The 15,597-nt window shown below is 41.0% G+C and overlaps 1 protein-coding gene across 1 annotated transcript in view; it reads left to right on the forward strand.

Annotated features, from left to right (window-relative positions):
• The window catches only part of PHF20 (PHD finger protein 20), a 133,221-nt gene that overhangs the window by 60,327 nt on the left and 57,297 nt on the right, over window positions 1-15,597 (forward strand). The window contains exons 8-10 of the mRNA XM_082858219.1: window positions 1,002-1,115; window positions 2,032-2,220; window positions 3,138-3,317. Of these exons, the coding sequence (XP_082714345.1) occupies window positions 1,002-1,115; window positions 2,032-2,220; window positions 3,138-3,317 (483 nt within the window). The remainder of the gene's footprint in view (window positions 1-1,001; window positions 1,116-2,031; window positions 2,221-3,137; window positions 3,318-15,597) is intronic.

Below are 15,597 nucleotides of genomic sequence, written 5' to 3' on the forward strand. Positions count from 1 at the left end.
CCAATGCAGGGGACGTGGGTTCGATCCCTGGCCTGGGAAGATCCTACATGCCGTGGAGCAACTAAGCCCGTGCACCACAACTACTGAGCCTGTGCTCTATAGCCCGCGAGCCACAACTACTGAGCCCATGTGCCACAACTACTGAAGCCCCCACGCCTTGAGCCCCTGCTCCGCAACAAGAGAAGCCACTGTAATGAGAAGCCTGCACACTGCAATGAAGAGTAGCCCCCGCTGGCTGTAACTAGAGAAAGCCCGTGCATAGCAACGAAGACCCAACGCAGCCAAAAATAAATAAATAAACTTTAAAAAAAAAAAAAGACTGAGTACTATCTAAGGGTTTAGCTTCTGCACTGCTAAATTACGTCAGGGCTGGATTTTCCAGTGTTAAGCAGCCTTGCCTGGCACTGACTATCAAAGAGCATAGTCTCCTGAGAATTTTCTGGAATTGTTTTTAAGAGGTTGTAAATGTTGACATTCTTTTTGGTCCTTCAAAATTAGGACAATGCCAAGCTAACCAATTTAGCAAGTAGAGGTTGAAAATAATAATCAAGCCATAGTCCCAGGGTACACATTTTAAGAATTAGCCTGCCTGGTGGATTTCCTGAGTATTGTATAAACCAAATTTTGATAAGAAGATTTGATTGTGATAAAAATGACTTTTCTGTTGCCTTTGTACCCTCATATTTTAAAGCAGTCACGTTGGGGTATTTAAAGAGAGGGTTTCAGGAGATAAATATATGAATAGAGCTGGGTCATAGGAGAAACCAAAAAGATTCAGGAGGTCAGTCTGCAGGGTGTCTGCGTCTCCTAAAAGGAAGTAATTTCTCACCCATTTCACTTTTTTTTTCCCTTTTGGCTTAAGTAAGAATTCCCTTTCAGGGCCTATTTATCATGCAAGGATGTGTGTGGATGTTTATAATATGTTTTATTTACATGTAATATGAGGATTGGTCACTAAGAAACTACATACCTATTTTTGTGTGGTTTTATATACATTGTAGCTGTGGACTCAAACTCTCAGACTTTGCAACCAATAACATTGGAATTGAGAAGACGGAAGATATCAAAAGGAAGTGAAGTCCCATTAAAACGTCCTCGGCTTGACAAAAATTCATGTGAGTCTTCAGTTTGTGTATGTGTGGCTAGAACTTGACATCCATTGGGTTAATTCCCCTGTGTCCATTTTGTCCCCTATTCCTTATAGGCGCTGATGCTTGTCCTTGATCACAGGGGCTAGTGTGAGTGGGATGTGGTTGGATCAGAGGAGTTCTGCTAGAGGAAAAATAAATCTCAGAGCACAGGCTGTGTTAATGTTGGGGTCAGTGGTGTTGTCTCTATGCCCATAAACTCCATCTGATATGAATTCCACTGGAAATTTAATGGCTTAGGAAGGGATGGATTTCATATGCTGAGTGAAACTTTAAAAATACTATTTACTGATTTTACTGTATTATAGTACAGGGAACTATATTCAATATCTTATAATAACCTATAGTGGAAAAGAATCTGAGAAAGAACATATATATATATGTACACACATACATATGTACGTATATATATGTACATACCTGAAACTGTCACTTTGCTGTACACCTGAAACTATCACAACATTGTAAACCAACTACACTTCCATTAAAAAATTACTATTTATTGATTTTTTTAAAAGTACCCTGTTGGCTCCAGAAAGGATTTGTGATGGCTCTAAGGCTCTGTAAACCTTACTGACTTGGGAAGTTAGTATGTAGACTTCTATGTTGGAAAGCCCCAAAATAAAACTTGTCAAGATTGAGACATGACCTTGGCGCATATTTTCAGATCATGAATCCTTAAATTAGGAAAATTATATCCTGGCAGAAAGACTGTACCTGTACTTAAAACTATAAACCAGGATAGGGTATTTCCTTTCATCATTGATCTAATATTCTAGAAGTCTCTGGTTGAAGCCCTTATAGAGGCAGCCAGTCCAGAAATCTGTAGTAGCAGAATTATTTCTTCAGGTCTCTTGACTACAACTCTCTTAATGGTTTATAGCCCAGGAAAAGTCAAAAAACTACTCGGAAAACACTGACAAAGACTTATCAAGGAGACGGTCCTCCAGGCTGTCCACTAATGGGACCCACGAGATCCTAGATCCTGACTTGGTTGTATCAGATTTGGTTGATACGGTTACTACTGATCCTTTGCAAAACACATCATCTGGTACCAAGGAGTCTGAAGAAGGTGAGTCAGAGTCTGTTCTGGAATGGTCAACATGCTCCCTGTCTAATGAGAACCAGTCTAAATCAATCATTGTGTACTGTCTTATACAAGTTTTAGATGGTCTTGAAATCAAGTTATTGAATTGGTTGCAGTGTTTATTATATTCTTCACTGAAGATTTAATAGATAAACTTTTGTTTGCATTTGTGATTGGTTTTGCTTATATATGTCTGAATGTTGGGTTGGAGGTGCAGTGCTTGAAGAGCCCTGTTCCTGTCTCTGTCTTTCTGATGCCATCTCACTCCAGTCCCTCTGCCTTTTTGTTAATATTTCCAGCAGATCCTCCCTTCACTTTAGCTTCTTATTAGCCTTCGTCTTTGATATGCTCACAGCCCTGGCTATGTGTGTTGGAACCTGTGAATGTATTCTTGTATACCATGAAATGAATGGTTTCCTCTAAAAAGACCCTGGCTTTATCAGGTTTTTTTTTGTTTTAAATTATTGATTAATTTATTTATTTTTGGCTGCGTTGGGTTTTCGTTGCTGCCCGTGGGCTTTCTCTAGTTGTGGCGAGTGGGGGGGCTACTCTTCATTGCGGTGCGCAGGCTTCTCATTGCGGTGGCTTCTCGTTGCAGAGCACAGGCTCTAGGAGCATGGGCTTCAGTAGTTGTGGCTTATGGGCTCTAAGAGCGCAGGCTCAGTAGTTGTGGCTCGCGGGCTGTAGAGTGCAGGCTCAGTAGTTGTGACCCATGGGCTTAGTGGTTACATGGCATGTGGAATCTTCCCGGACCAGGGCTCGAACCCGTGTCCCCTGCATTGGCAGGTGGATTCTTAACCACTGTGCCACCAGGGAAGCCCCTTTATCAGTCTTTTGTGGGACTTTTGGTTCTCAGATTATGTACATGTATATGTTCCCCAATCTTTCTCTTTTTCTTCTAGGTCAGTTGAAATCTCCTTTGGAAGCTGGCCAGGTCTCATCTGCACTAACTTGCCACTCCATTGGGGATGGATTGGGGCCTGCAGGCTTGGAGTTGAACTGCAAGTCAATGGGCGAAAACACTATGAAAACGGAACCGGCTTCCCCCCTTGCTGAGTTACAAGAGATTTCTACGGTGGCAGGTTCATATTTAGAGTTAACATAATCCTCTTCTTATACTTTTGCTTCTCCTTTGATTGTGAACTAAAAAAAAATGGATTTTCCTAATGATTTTTTTTTACCTTTTATTAATAATATTTTCTTATTTTAATGCTATATACATTTAAAAATGCTATATACTTGTCATTTCTGATATTGCCAATTTGGGTTTCTTCTCTTTTCTTGATTAGTATAGCTAGGGATTTATCAATTTTTGTTGATAATTTCAAAGAACCAACATTTTACTTTAGTTTTCTCTTTGTTTTTTTTTAATGTCATTGATTTCTGTTTTGATCTTTATTGTTTTCTTCCTTTAAATGTTTCTAGAAACATAGGTCATTAATTTTAGATTTTTCTTCTTTTCCAATATGAGTAAAGTTTTAAAATTTCCCACTAAGCACTGCTTCAGTTATATCCTACGAATTTTGGTATGTTGTATTTTCATTTTCATTCAATTCAAAATATTTACGATTTATTCGTTGACTGTGGGTTACTTAGAAGTGTGTTGTTTCATTTCCAAGTATTGGTTTGTTTGTTTGTTTTTTTAAATTGATTAATTTTTGGTTGCATCTTGTCTTCCTTGTTGCGTACGGGCTTTCTCAAGTTTCGGCGAGCGGGGGCTACTCTTTGTTGCTGTGCGCAGGCTTCTCATTGCAGTGGCTTCTCTTGTTGCGGAGCACGGGCTCTAGGCACGTGGGCTTCAGTAGCTGTGGCTTGCGTGGTCTAGAGCTCAGGCTCCATAGTTGTGGTGCATGGGCTTAGTGGTTCCACGGCATGTGGGATCTTCCCGGACCAGGGCTCAAACCTGTGTGCCCTGCATTGGCAGGCGGATTCTTAAACACTGTGCCACCAGGGAAGTATTTTATAGATACCTTATTGTTACGATTTATAATGTAATTCCATTATAGTCAAAGAACATACTCTGCAGGATTTCAATCTTTTTTGTTTTTGTTTGTTTTTGGCTGTGCCGCACAGCATGCGGGATGTTCCCGACCAGGGATTGAACCTGGGCTGTGGCGGTGAAAGTCTGGAATCCTAACCACTAGGCCACCAGGGAACTCCTGAACTGTCCCCTTTGTAATGTGAAGTATAACTCTGGCTTTGGTGATTGTCTTTTACTTGAAGTGTACTTTGTCTGATACTACTCCAGCTTTCCAAAAAGTTACTCCAGCTTTCTTTTGTTTTTTGTATGCATGGTATATCTATCACTTTTCTTTCAATATAACTATGTCTTTAAGTTCAAAGTGTGTCTTTTATAGATAGATAGTTGGGTTTGGATTTTAACTGCAATGTTTAGTCACATTAAATGAAATTATTGATATGGTTGCTTTTAGGTCTACCATCTCGCTTTTTGTTTTCTGTTTATCCTGTGTTTTGTTCTTTTACTTCTTTCTAGTTTTTTCAGGTCAATTGAATTTTTTAAAATCCCATTTTAATTCATCTATTAGCTTTTAGCTCTACTTGTTAGCATTTGTTTTAAAGGTTACTCTAGACATTATGATATATATATATATATATATCTCCTTTTCATGGTTTAGAGTTAATATTGAACCACCTTATGTAAAATGTTGTATAATCCATTAACACCCCCTTTTTATGCTCTAGTTAAGACACGAATTGTATCTATATGTGCTGTGAAGTCCACAATTTAGTATTATAATTTTTGCTCTAAACAATTATGTATTTTAAAGAATAATACAAAAGAGATAGTGCTTTACACACGTATCTACCATATCTAGTGTTCTTCATTTCTTCTTCTTCCTCTTTTTTTTTTCTGTAGTGCAGGTTTCCTGGTGACATTCTTTTGGTTTTTGTTTACTTGAACGTAACTTCATTTAATTTTCATTCTTAAAGGATATTTTCACTGGGTATAGAATTTTGGTTTTACAGTTTTTTCCTTTAATTGCTTTAAAGATGTTGTTCACGGTCCTCTATTGTTTCTGAAAGGAAGTTAGTAATCATTCATATTGTTGTTTCCCTGGTTGTAATGTGTTTTCTTTCTGACTGCTTTCAAGATTTTCTTCTTTATCTTTGGTTTTTAGCAGTTTAACTACGATGTATTTAAATTTGTTTTAGTTTTGTATTTAACCTGCTCGAGATTCACTGAGCTTCAATATGAAAATTGATTTATTTCATCAAATTTATGTTAGACCTTTAGATACTGTCCCACAGGTCACTGGGACTCTGTTGTCTTTTTTGTTTTCATTTAGTTTTCCCCCCTCATTTTCAGATGGAAAACTTTTTTTTTTTTTGTGGTATGTGGGCCTCTCACTGCTGTGGCCTCTCCTGTTGTGGAGCACAGGCTCCGGACGCGCAGGCTAAGAGGCTCAGCGGCCATGGCTCATGGGCCTTACCGCTCTGCGGCATGTGGGATCTTCCTGGACCGGGGCACGAACCCGTGTCCCCTGCGTCGGCAGGCGGACTCTCGACCACTGCGCCACCAGGGAAGCCCTCAGATTGAAAACTTTTTGATCTGTTTTCAAATTCTTCTCTCAACTCCAATATGCTTTTGAGCCCATCCAGTGAATTTTTTATTTCTAGTACTTTTTAGTTCTACACAATGTCGCTTTTATCTCCCTAAGTTCTCTGCTGAGATTTTCAGTCTGTTTATTCATTATGAGCGTAGTTTATTATTTTATTTTATTTTAATTAATTAATTTATTTTTGGCTGCATTGGGTCTTCATTGCTGCACGTGGGCTAGCTCTAGTTGTGGCAAGTGGGATCTACTCTTCGTTGTGGTGTGCGGGCTTCTCACTGCGGTGGCTTCTCTTGTTGCAGAGCACGGGCTCTAGGCACGTGGGATTCAGTAGTTGTGGCTCGTGGGCTCTAGAGCGCAGGCCTCAGAGGTTGTGGCGCACGGGCTTAGTTGCTCTGTGGCATGTGGGATCTTCCTGGACCAGGGCTCGAACCTGTGCCCCTGCATTGGCAGGCGGATTCTTAACCACTGCGCCACCAGGGAAGCCCATGAGCATAGTTTTAATTGGTGCTGTCTACCACCATCTAGATTATCCTGACGTTAATCCCCATTGATTGACTTTTCTCTATAGGTGACACTTTCCCTTTTCTTTTTATGTCTAATGTTTTGGACTATATCCTGTGCATTGTGAATGGTAAGTTGTAGTTTGGATTATGTTATGTTCCTCTGAAGAATAATGATTTCTTTGTTTTAAAGGGCAATTCATTTGGCTGAACTCAAACTCCAAGTTCTTTTCCTCTGCAAGGGCAGTGTCTGAAACCTCCATTCAGTCTTTGAGCCTTAGTTGGTCTTCTTGAAACTCTGTACGTTCAGAGATCAGCCATAGATTTACACAGAATGTAAATGCATTAAGTGAGGCCAGCCTTTTGTGGCTCTCTTCTTTCTAGGATTTTACCCCTCACTTTCTAGCTGTTGTAGTTGCACTGAACTTTGTCTTCTGTTTCTTTAGCCAGTAAGACTAAAGGGTTTTAGCTACACAGTGCTACTTACTGGAGCCTGCCTTTAGGTGAAAAGCCTCGAAAAATGGGAAACTCACCTAGTGCCCTTCTCTTATTCTAAATATCCGACTCCTCTTTCTACCTCTCTTTGTTGCTCTTCAGTGCCTTTAGATATTTGTTTTTTTTATAATTTTTCCCCAGAGTTTATAATGGTTGTAAGCAAAAGGTTTGTTTCCATATGAGGTCTTCTACCATTACTGAAAGAGAAAACTCTACCTTATGATAATACACACACAGTTTAGGAAGTTGTACATATCCATGGCTACACAGAGGGATTTTTTTCTCTGAAGTAGTGATTGCTTGTTGCATTAATAGCTATTTGGATGTTACTGGTAATACAAACTCTTAGTTTTGGTAATGTTATGTTTGTGATAAATGGTCCCTTTTGATGGATATTTAGATTATTTCTGAGTAATAAGAAAGTATTTCAAACAATAATGTGGTGGTAATCCTTGAATGTTTATTTTTGACTGCTTGATGAATAGACCTATAGGATACATTTTGTAAGTGTGATTGCTGGATTCAACGGAATGCAAGTTTTAAATTGCATCAACAGATCACCCTTCAAAATGACCATTCCACTTTATATAATGACCAAGAGTACGGGAGAGTATGTTTTCCCTACATTCTTGCTATCTATGGATACTAGTCATCGTTTGAATTTTCTTTAATTTATGTTAACATTAGAGGCAAGGTTTTACTTTTTTTTTTTTTTTTTTTTTGGCGGTACGCGGGCCTCTCACTGTTGTGGCCTCTACCGTTGCAGAGCACAGGCTCCGGATGCGCAGGCTCAGCAGCCATGGCTCATGGACCTAGCTGCTCTGCGGCATGTGGAATCTTCCCAGACCAGGGCACGAACCTGTGTCCTATGCATCGGCAGGCGGACTCTCAACCACTGCGCCACCAGGGAAGCCCAGTTTTACTTTTTAAGTTGTATTTTTTAAAATGAGGTTTAGCAGTTTTTCATTTTTTCTTTTTTGCTGTACGCGGGCCTCTCACTGTTGTGGCCTCTCCCGTTGCGGAGCACAGGCTCCGGATGCGCAGGCTCAGTGGCCATGGCTCATGGGCCCAGCCACTCTGCGGCATGTGGGATCTTCCCAGACTGGGGCATGAACCCGTGTCCCCTGCATCGGCAGGCAGACTCTCAGCCACTGCGCCACCAGGGAAGCCCCTTCATATGTTTATTGAATATTTTTATTTATTTATTTTTGTGAATTGTCTTTTCATATTCTTTGCCCACTTTCCCTAGGATTATTTGTTTTTGTTATTGATTTGCCAAGTGTCCTTTGTATATTATTATTATTAGTTAATTTATTTTTGGCTATGTTGGGTCTCTGTTGCTGCACGTGGGCTTTCTCTAGTTGTGGCGAGTGGGGGCCACTCTTCATTTTGGTGCACAGGCTTCTCATTGCGGTGGCTTCTCTTGTTGTGGAGTGGGGCTCTAGGCAAGCAGGCCTCAGTAGTTGTGGCACATGGGCTCAGTAGTTGTGGCACGCGGGCTCAGTAGTTGTGGCACACGGGCTTAGTTGCTCCGCGGCATGTGGGATCTTCCCAGACCAGGGCTCGAACACCTGTCCCCTGTATTGGCAGGCGGATTCTTTTTTTTTTTTTTTTTTTGCGGTACGCGGGCCTCTCACTGTTGTGACCTCTCCCGTTGCGGAGCACAGGCTCTGGACGCACAGGCTCAGCGGCCATGGCTCACGGGCCCAGCCACTCCACAGCATGTGGGATCTTCCCAGACCGGGGCACGAACCCGTGTCCCCTGCATCGGCAGGCGGACTCTCAACCACTGCGCCACCAGGGAAGCCCGGCAGGCGGATTCTTAACCACTGCGCCACCAGGGAAGTCCCATACATTGGTGTCACTTTTATTTATTGTATTTCATAATACTGAAATTAAAAAATTTAAATCTACTTTCTTTTTTCCTCAGTATTTGAAATATATAGTTATGATCATAGTATGTGTATAATCAGTATTATTACATATGCATTTTCCCATATTATAAACTCCATATTAAAATCATTTTAATTATAATATAAGCCACCCTTTAAAGATCTTGATGAGATCAAAATATGTCTTCTACCCATGACTCATGTTCCAAGGTTTGATTAACATTCATCTTTAAAAATTTGTTTATTTTGTAAAGTTTGACTTATCATTAATTGAAAGAGGTAGAATAGGGTAGAAGGGAATTAGTATAGGTAAATTCTCGTGTTTCCTAATTACCCATGAAGGCTGAAGGACTTGCAGGATAGCCCTCTTGTGGACTCAGCTATATTCTGAACTAAGGCAGATTTAATGGGGGGAAGACGTGGCCTTATTGGAGAATTTAGCCAGAAAAAAGTTATGGAATCAAAACTCATGAAATTCTATTGATGACTTGGTTCTGGACCTGGGAAGTGTTCCTTTGATAAACCTGGGTGGTCTGTAACTTTCTTCCTTCACTTGTGTGGAGAGGATAGGCCCTGTAGTTCCCAGAGCAGAGCTTCCTGGGTATGTATGAGCCCAGAGGAAGAATGAAGAAACTTGTGGAGATTTGTGGGTCATGCATTGTTCGTGAAGATTTGTGGGTCACGCATTGTTCCTGGAGAAGAATGTGCAGACAAGCTTTTTGTGAGAGACTCAGGGAAATAGTAGAGGTTAAATGAAATTGTCTTCCTGTAGTTAGGGCCTGAAAGGTGTGAAGAGATGCTGCACACATGGATGTGGAAGCTCTGGTTGTGTATCTTGTTTTGCTCAGTTCGGTTAGAGTGTCCTGTTGACCTGCTAAGTAATAGGCGCTGTGCTAATAAGCATCAGTGGTGGCAGATCAATCAGACTTAGTGCCTGCCTGGGAGGCATGACGTTTAAGCTGAATCTTGATGGGTGTATAGCACTGTCCCATGAGTAACACATGAGGCTTAGGTATTCCAGTAGACGAAGCTATATGAATAGAGGATGTAGCACATCTCTTATTAGGCTATTTGAAATGGAGAGAAGGTAGTCAGTTGAATATTTAGTGATTCTGTATTTTGACACTACATACTTGTGACTTTACTTAATATAAGCTATCATGAAATCTATACACGTATATACTCATTTGTGTTATACTAAATATAAATCTAATTTATATATTTAATGATAAATGTAAGGTTTGAAATTCTTTGCCTTTCTTCTGGAAAGGCAAATTTCAAACGTTAATAGTAATTTAAATTTGGTCCAGTGCTTAGGGCTCAGCGCTTTCACTGCTGTGGCCTGGGTTCGATCCCTGTTTGGGGAACTAAGATCCTGTAAGCTGTGCGCGTGGCAAAAAAAAAAAAAAAAAAAAAAAAAGAAAGGTAATTTAAATTATAAATAGAAAATTTTACAGTGTTAAAAGGTTAATGACATTTAAATTTTTTTTAATAAGAGTTTTCTGTAAAGACTATGTGTCTACAGAATTGCATACTTTTGTTTGGATAATTTCAATTTAGATTGGAGGGGCAGATTTTCTTTTTTTTTTTTTTTAAAAAAATTTATTTATTTATTTTTGGCTGTGTTGGGTCTTTGTTGCTGTGCGCGGGCTTTCTCTAGTTGCGGTGAGCAGGGGCTGCTCTTCGTTGTGGTGCTTGGGCTTCTCATTGCGGTGGCTTCTCTTGCTGCAGAGCACGGGCTCTAGGTGCTCGGGCTTCAGTAGTTGTAACATGTGGGCTCAGTAGTTGTGGCGCACGGGCTTAGTTGTTCCGTGGCATGTGGGATCTTCCCAGACCAGGGATCCAACCCTTGTCCCCTGCATTGGCAGGCAGATTCTTAACCACTGCACCACCAGGGAAGTCCCCTTCTTCTTCTTTTTTTTTTTTTTTGGTCTTGATCAGATTCTGTGTAGTTAACATAAATGCAGTGGCAGAGCAGTTCTTTGAAAATAGTAAACTGAAAGTACTCAAGTATCATTCCTGGCTCATCCCTGGTGCCTTTATGTTGGTCTTCTGTTCCACTGGGTCCAGAGTGTTATGCCTCAGCCACGTGAGCTTGTGGATACAAGGGCTGTCTCCTTTCTTGCTGAGCCTCCTCTCAGTGGCAGGGCTCCTCTCCTCAGCCTACTTTCTTTCCTGTGGGGGAAATTATTAGACTTGATGCACAAATTTGGTGGAAATTTAATCTCAGAATTTAGTAGTCCATGTTTTGGCATGGAAAACTCTCTATAACAGCCGTGTCCCTTAACTCAGCAGACTGAGCTCTTCATTATGCTGTCTTAAGGGTGGTGTTACATTAGACATCACTTGAAATTGGAAATGAATTGTTCCTACGCCACTGGGAAATATGCTGAGCAGATGAGATGAGTGAGAGGACTAGGTCAGAGGCTAAATCGCAGTGCTTGTTTTAAAGTTTTCACACACATACAGTTTCTGTCTCATGTCAGTTAATTTAGCTGCATCTCTGGTTTGTGGAGAAGATGGAAATAAGTTAAAGTGAGGGTGGTACAGGTGAGTCTTGGGAAAGATGATAGGAAGATTTTTTGTTGTCTTGCTTCTTTATGTTGTTGCATGTAGGATTTTTTGGGGAATAATTTTGAAACCACTGCAACTAACTGAAGCACTTGCCCATTTTCCAAGAGAGTGTATAGTAATGGTAATGGTCCAATTACCTGGATCTTGAGCTATGAGGAGTAAAAGCAGCATGGATCCCATGGCTGTTCTCTTCTGGAGTAGGCTCTAAGCTATTTGCTTTCATGACTTAAATGCCAGAGGGGAATGCAGTTGAAATTGTTCTACTTGGGTAAGCATTTGTGTATTCTGTAAAACAGAAATTAGAATAGATGTCTTTAGAAGTTGCAATCTCAGATTAGTCTCTAAATCTGGGCCCAGACTATTTGGTCATTCACAGATAACCAGGGCTGTTGGAAAATGGGCTATCGTCCATTCATTCATTTCAGTCAGGGAATATTTAACAAGTACCTACTAAGTGGCAGACTCTCTTCTAAGCTGTGTCATTTGTGAATATTCTACATGAACCATAGAATGAACAAGAGAGAAGACCCAATAGAAGTACAGGCTTATTCAGCTAATTTTTTTTTTTTTTTAACTAAATACCTGTTAGAAATGGGGTACTACCACGAGGTGTAGTGTCCCATTGTTATGTTGTTAGTTATAAAATGAATAGGAAGTTACTTGTCACAATTATTAAACGTTTATAGATGATTTGCTTGTAAATTAACCAGGTTAGTTTAGTGTAATGCCTATAATAGTTCTTGCAAATGATTTATTTTTAAATTAACATGGTCCGGTTTAGTGTAATGCTTATGATAGTTTAGGTTTCAGACACTTGTGTTCTTCCATGTTTTCTTGGGTAGGAGAGTCATTGACCTATAGCCATTGTAGTTTGGGGAGTTGGGAGTGTCTGTGGTCTGTCATCAGACATATAGTGGTTGAACATTGGCTGAGAATTCATTGTTCTGAGGGTTAGAGAAATGAATGAGACATCTGGTCAATGTCCTTGTAGGTCTTTCTGTCCAGAGGAATGAGTAAGACTGCAGGTACCTGCATTACAAGAGAGACAGTTAAGGTGGTGTCATGAGAAATACTTAAAACTGTGGGAGAGATAACTGACAGTGATAATGTGTGCCTGCCACATGGAAGTTGAACTCAGGATTAGCTTGTTGAGCCCTTACTATATGCCTTGGAGCTGTGCTGTCAGCGAATGGGGCACTCTTGGTCTTAGTGTTCATTAAATGCTCTTTGGATCTGACTATGGAGAGAGGTGATATTTAGGTTGGTGGTTTGGGGGCAGGGGTGGAAGAATATCGAACTTGCACAGGGCCTTGAAGGATGAGTATCACTTAGGTATTTGGAGATGGAGGCAGAGCAGTATCAACAGCATAATCATAGGGTGTTTTCTGAGAATATTAAGTGTGCTTTCTGACTTAATTGCAGGCTTCCTGAAGTGGGTTAAGGCTGAGCAGGTAAATTTCTGCCAAACTGAGGTCAGTTGCTTTGAGTTGCTTTTCTGTTTATGGAGCTATTGGAAATGCTTCGTTTGCAGGATAGGGAAATAGCCATCAAATGTTCACTTGGATCTCCGTTGGTAAGGTTGCTTTCCTCCTACTTAGTTGTTCTGTGGCCTTAAGGCATTTTAAAGTGTTTTTTTATGAATTGTTTGACAATAAGTTGCAGACTTTTACCCCTGAATATTTTGGTGTATATTTCCTAAAAAATGAGGGCATTCTCTTATGTTACCACAATTATCAAAATCAGGACCTTATTCAAACTCCACCAGGGATTTCATTGGCACCTTTTACCTCATTTATGGAAGTGATCTTGTCTTCATTCAGCACTTTCTTTTTTCGTAAGTTGCTTTTTTATAGTCATAAATTTGTAGAGAAATCTAGAAAAGTACAAGAACAATGAAACTAACATTCATGTTTCCCACCACCCAGAACTGTTGGTATTTGGTCATGAGTGAGTGCCTCAGGTCCTTACTCTGGCCCGCAGTGGCCCTGCTTCTTCTGGCCACCTGTAACCTCTCCAGTTTCATCTTTCCTCAGTCTCTCTCCTTCCTGCTGCCTCTGCTCCAGCCACAGGCCTCCTTGCTATCCTGTAAGCACAGCAGGTACACTCTCACCTCTGGGCTTTCATTTAGCATGCTTATTATTATTATTTTTTAAATATTTTCTTGGCCGTGCTGTTGCGGCATGTAGGATCTTAGTTCCCCGACCAGGGACTGAACGTGCGCCCCTTGCATTGGAAGCGCAGAGTCTTAACCACTGGACCACCAGGGACATCCCTCAGCACACTTTTATTGAATACCTTTTATTCCCAGCGAGAGCAAAATGGATCCACTGGAAAACTTATTTCATCAGTCAGTTAGTGGATAACATTTATCATCAGATCATTCATTCAGCAATTGCTTGAGCATTTCTTAGGTACCAAAACTTTGGAGGGGGGTGAGAGGAAAGCTGGAAGCATTAATGAAAACACAGAAAGATGAATAAGTTATCTCCTTGACCTCAGAGAGACACTTACAAGAATGGATCGTTCTGGGGCTTCTCTGGTGGTGCAGTGGTTAAGAATCCACCTGCCAACTCAGGAGACACGGGTTCGAGCCCTGGTCTGGGAAGATCCCACATGCCACGGAGCAACTAAGCCCGTGTGACACAACTACTGAGCCTGCACTTCTAGAGCCCACGAGCCACAACTACGGAGCCCAAGTACCACAAATACTGAAGCCTGCACGCCTAGAGCCCGTGCTCCGCAACAAGAGAAGACACGACAATGAGAAGCCTGCCCACAGCAACAAAAAGTAGCCCCTGCTCATCACAACTGGAGAAAGCCTGCGCACAGCAACGAAGACCTAACACAGCCATAAATGAATGAATGAATGAATGGATTGTTCTGGATACTTCCAGTTGACTCGTGGTGAATAGCATTATTGATTGATCATTGTCCAGCTTAAGCATTTCTAGATCTGCCATAATGTTGACAACTTTTTCCAAACAAAATTTCAAGTATGTCCTAGTTTTTGATGCAGTGATTCTTTTCAAACATACATGATCAGATAAAGAATCTATTTGGAAAATAAAGGTGAACAGGTATTTTAATATTTTCTAAGATATTAAAAGTTAAATCACATCAGTTAATCATTAGTATTCTTCATTGAAAAACAACATGGCAGCAACTTAAGATCATTACAGACTGTGTGCACTTAGTATGGTCATCACTATTGAGTCATAAGGAAACAACAATGAAAGGTTTTATTTAATGATGCTTTTTAAAATTTAATTTTTCACAATTAGAACACTAAGGAATACTAATTCTTTATAAGTACTACTTCTTGATGAATTTTCACAACTACTCTGATGTAAAGGCAGTTAGGACCCTTATTTAAAAATTATTAGGGGGCTTCCCTGGTGGCGCAGTGGTTGAGAGTCCGCCTGCCTATGCAGGGGACGTGGGTTCGTGCCCCGGTCCGGGAGGATCCCACGTGCCGCGGAGCGGCTGGGCCCGCGGGCCGTGGCCACTGAGCCTGCTCGTCCGGAGCCTGTGCTCCGCAGCAGGAGAGACCACAGCAGTGAGAGGCCTGCGTACCGTAAAAAAAAAAAAAAAAAAAAAATTATTAAGGCTTCCCTGGTGGTGCAGTGGTTAAGAATCCACCTGTCAATGCAGGGGACATGAGTTCGAACTCTGGCCTGGGAAGATTCCACATGCTGTGGAGCAACTAAGCCTGTGCACCACAACTACTGAGCCTGTGCTCTAGAGCCCGTGGGCCACAACTACCGAGCCCACGTGCCACAACTACTGAAGCCCTCGCGCCCAGAGCCTGTGCTCCGCAACAAGAGAAGCCACGACAATGAGAAGCCCGCGCACCACAACGAAGAGTAGCCCCCACTCACCGCAACTAGAGAAAGCCCGCGCACAGCAACGAAGACCCAACACAGCCAAAAATAAATAAATAAATAAATTTATTTAAAAAAAATTATTATATGAAGAGTCGTTTTGCTGGGTTTTTTCCCCCCTGCATATTTCAAAACCAATATATGCTAGGAAAAATTAAAACTAAGTAAAAGGAAAAAAAAGGTGAAAAGTCCTCCCTTACTCTTCTCACTCTTGAAGGAACCATGGAACAGTTTGATGTGTGGTCTTCCATCCTTCCACACATGGTTCTGTGCATATGCAAACATACATGTACCCAGGTAGCTTTTTTTTAAAAATAAATTTTTTTTTTAAAATTTATTTTATTTTTGGCTGCGTTGGGTCTTCGTTGCTGTGTGCAGGCTTTCTCTACTTGTGGCGAGCAGGGGCTACTCTTCGTTGCAGTGGGCAGGCTTCTCATTGCGG

Source organism: Leucopleurus acutus, assembly GCF_964270905.1.
Source record: "Leucopleurus acutus genome assembly, chromosome: 16".
NCBI classification, from domain to species: Eukaryota; Metazoa; Chordata; class Mammalia; order Artiodactyla; family Delphinidae; genus Leucopleurus; species Leucopleurus acutus.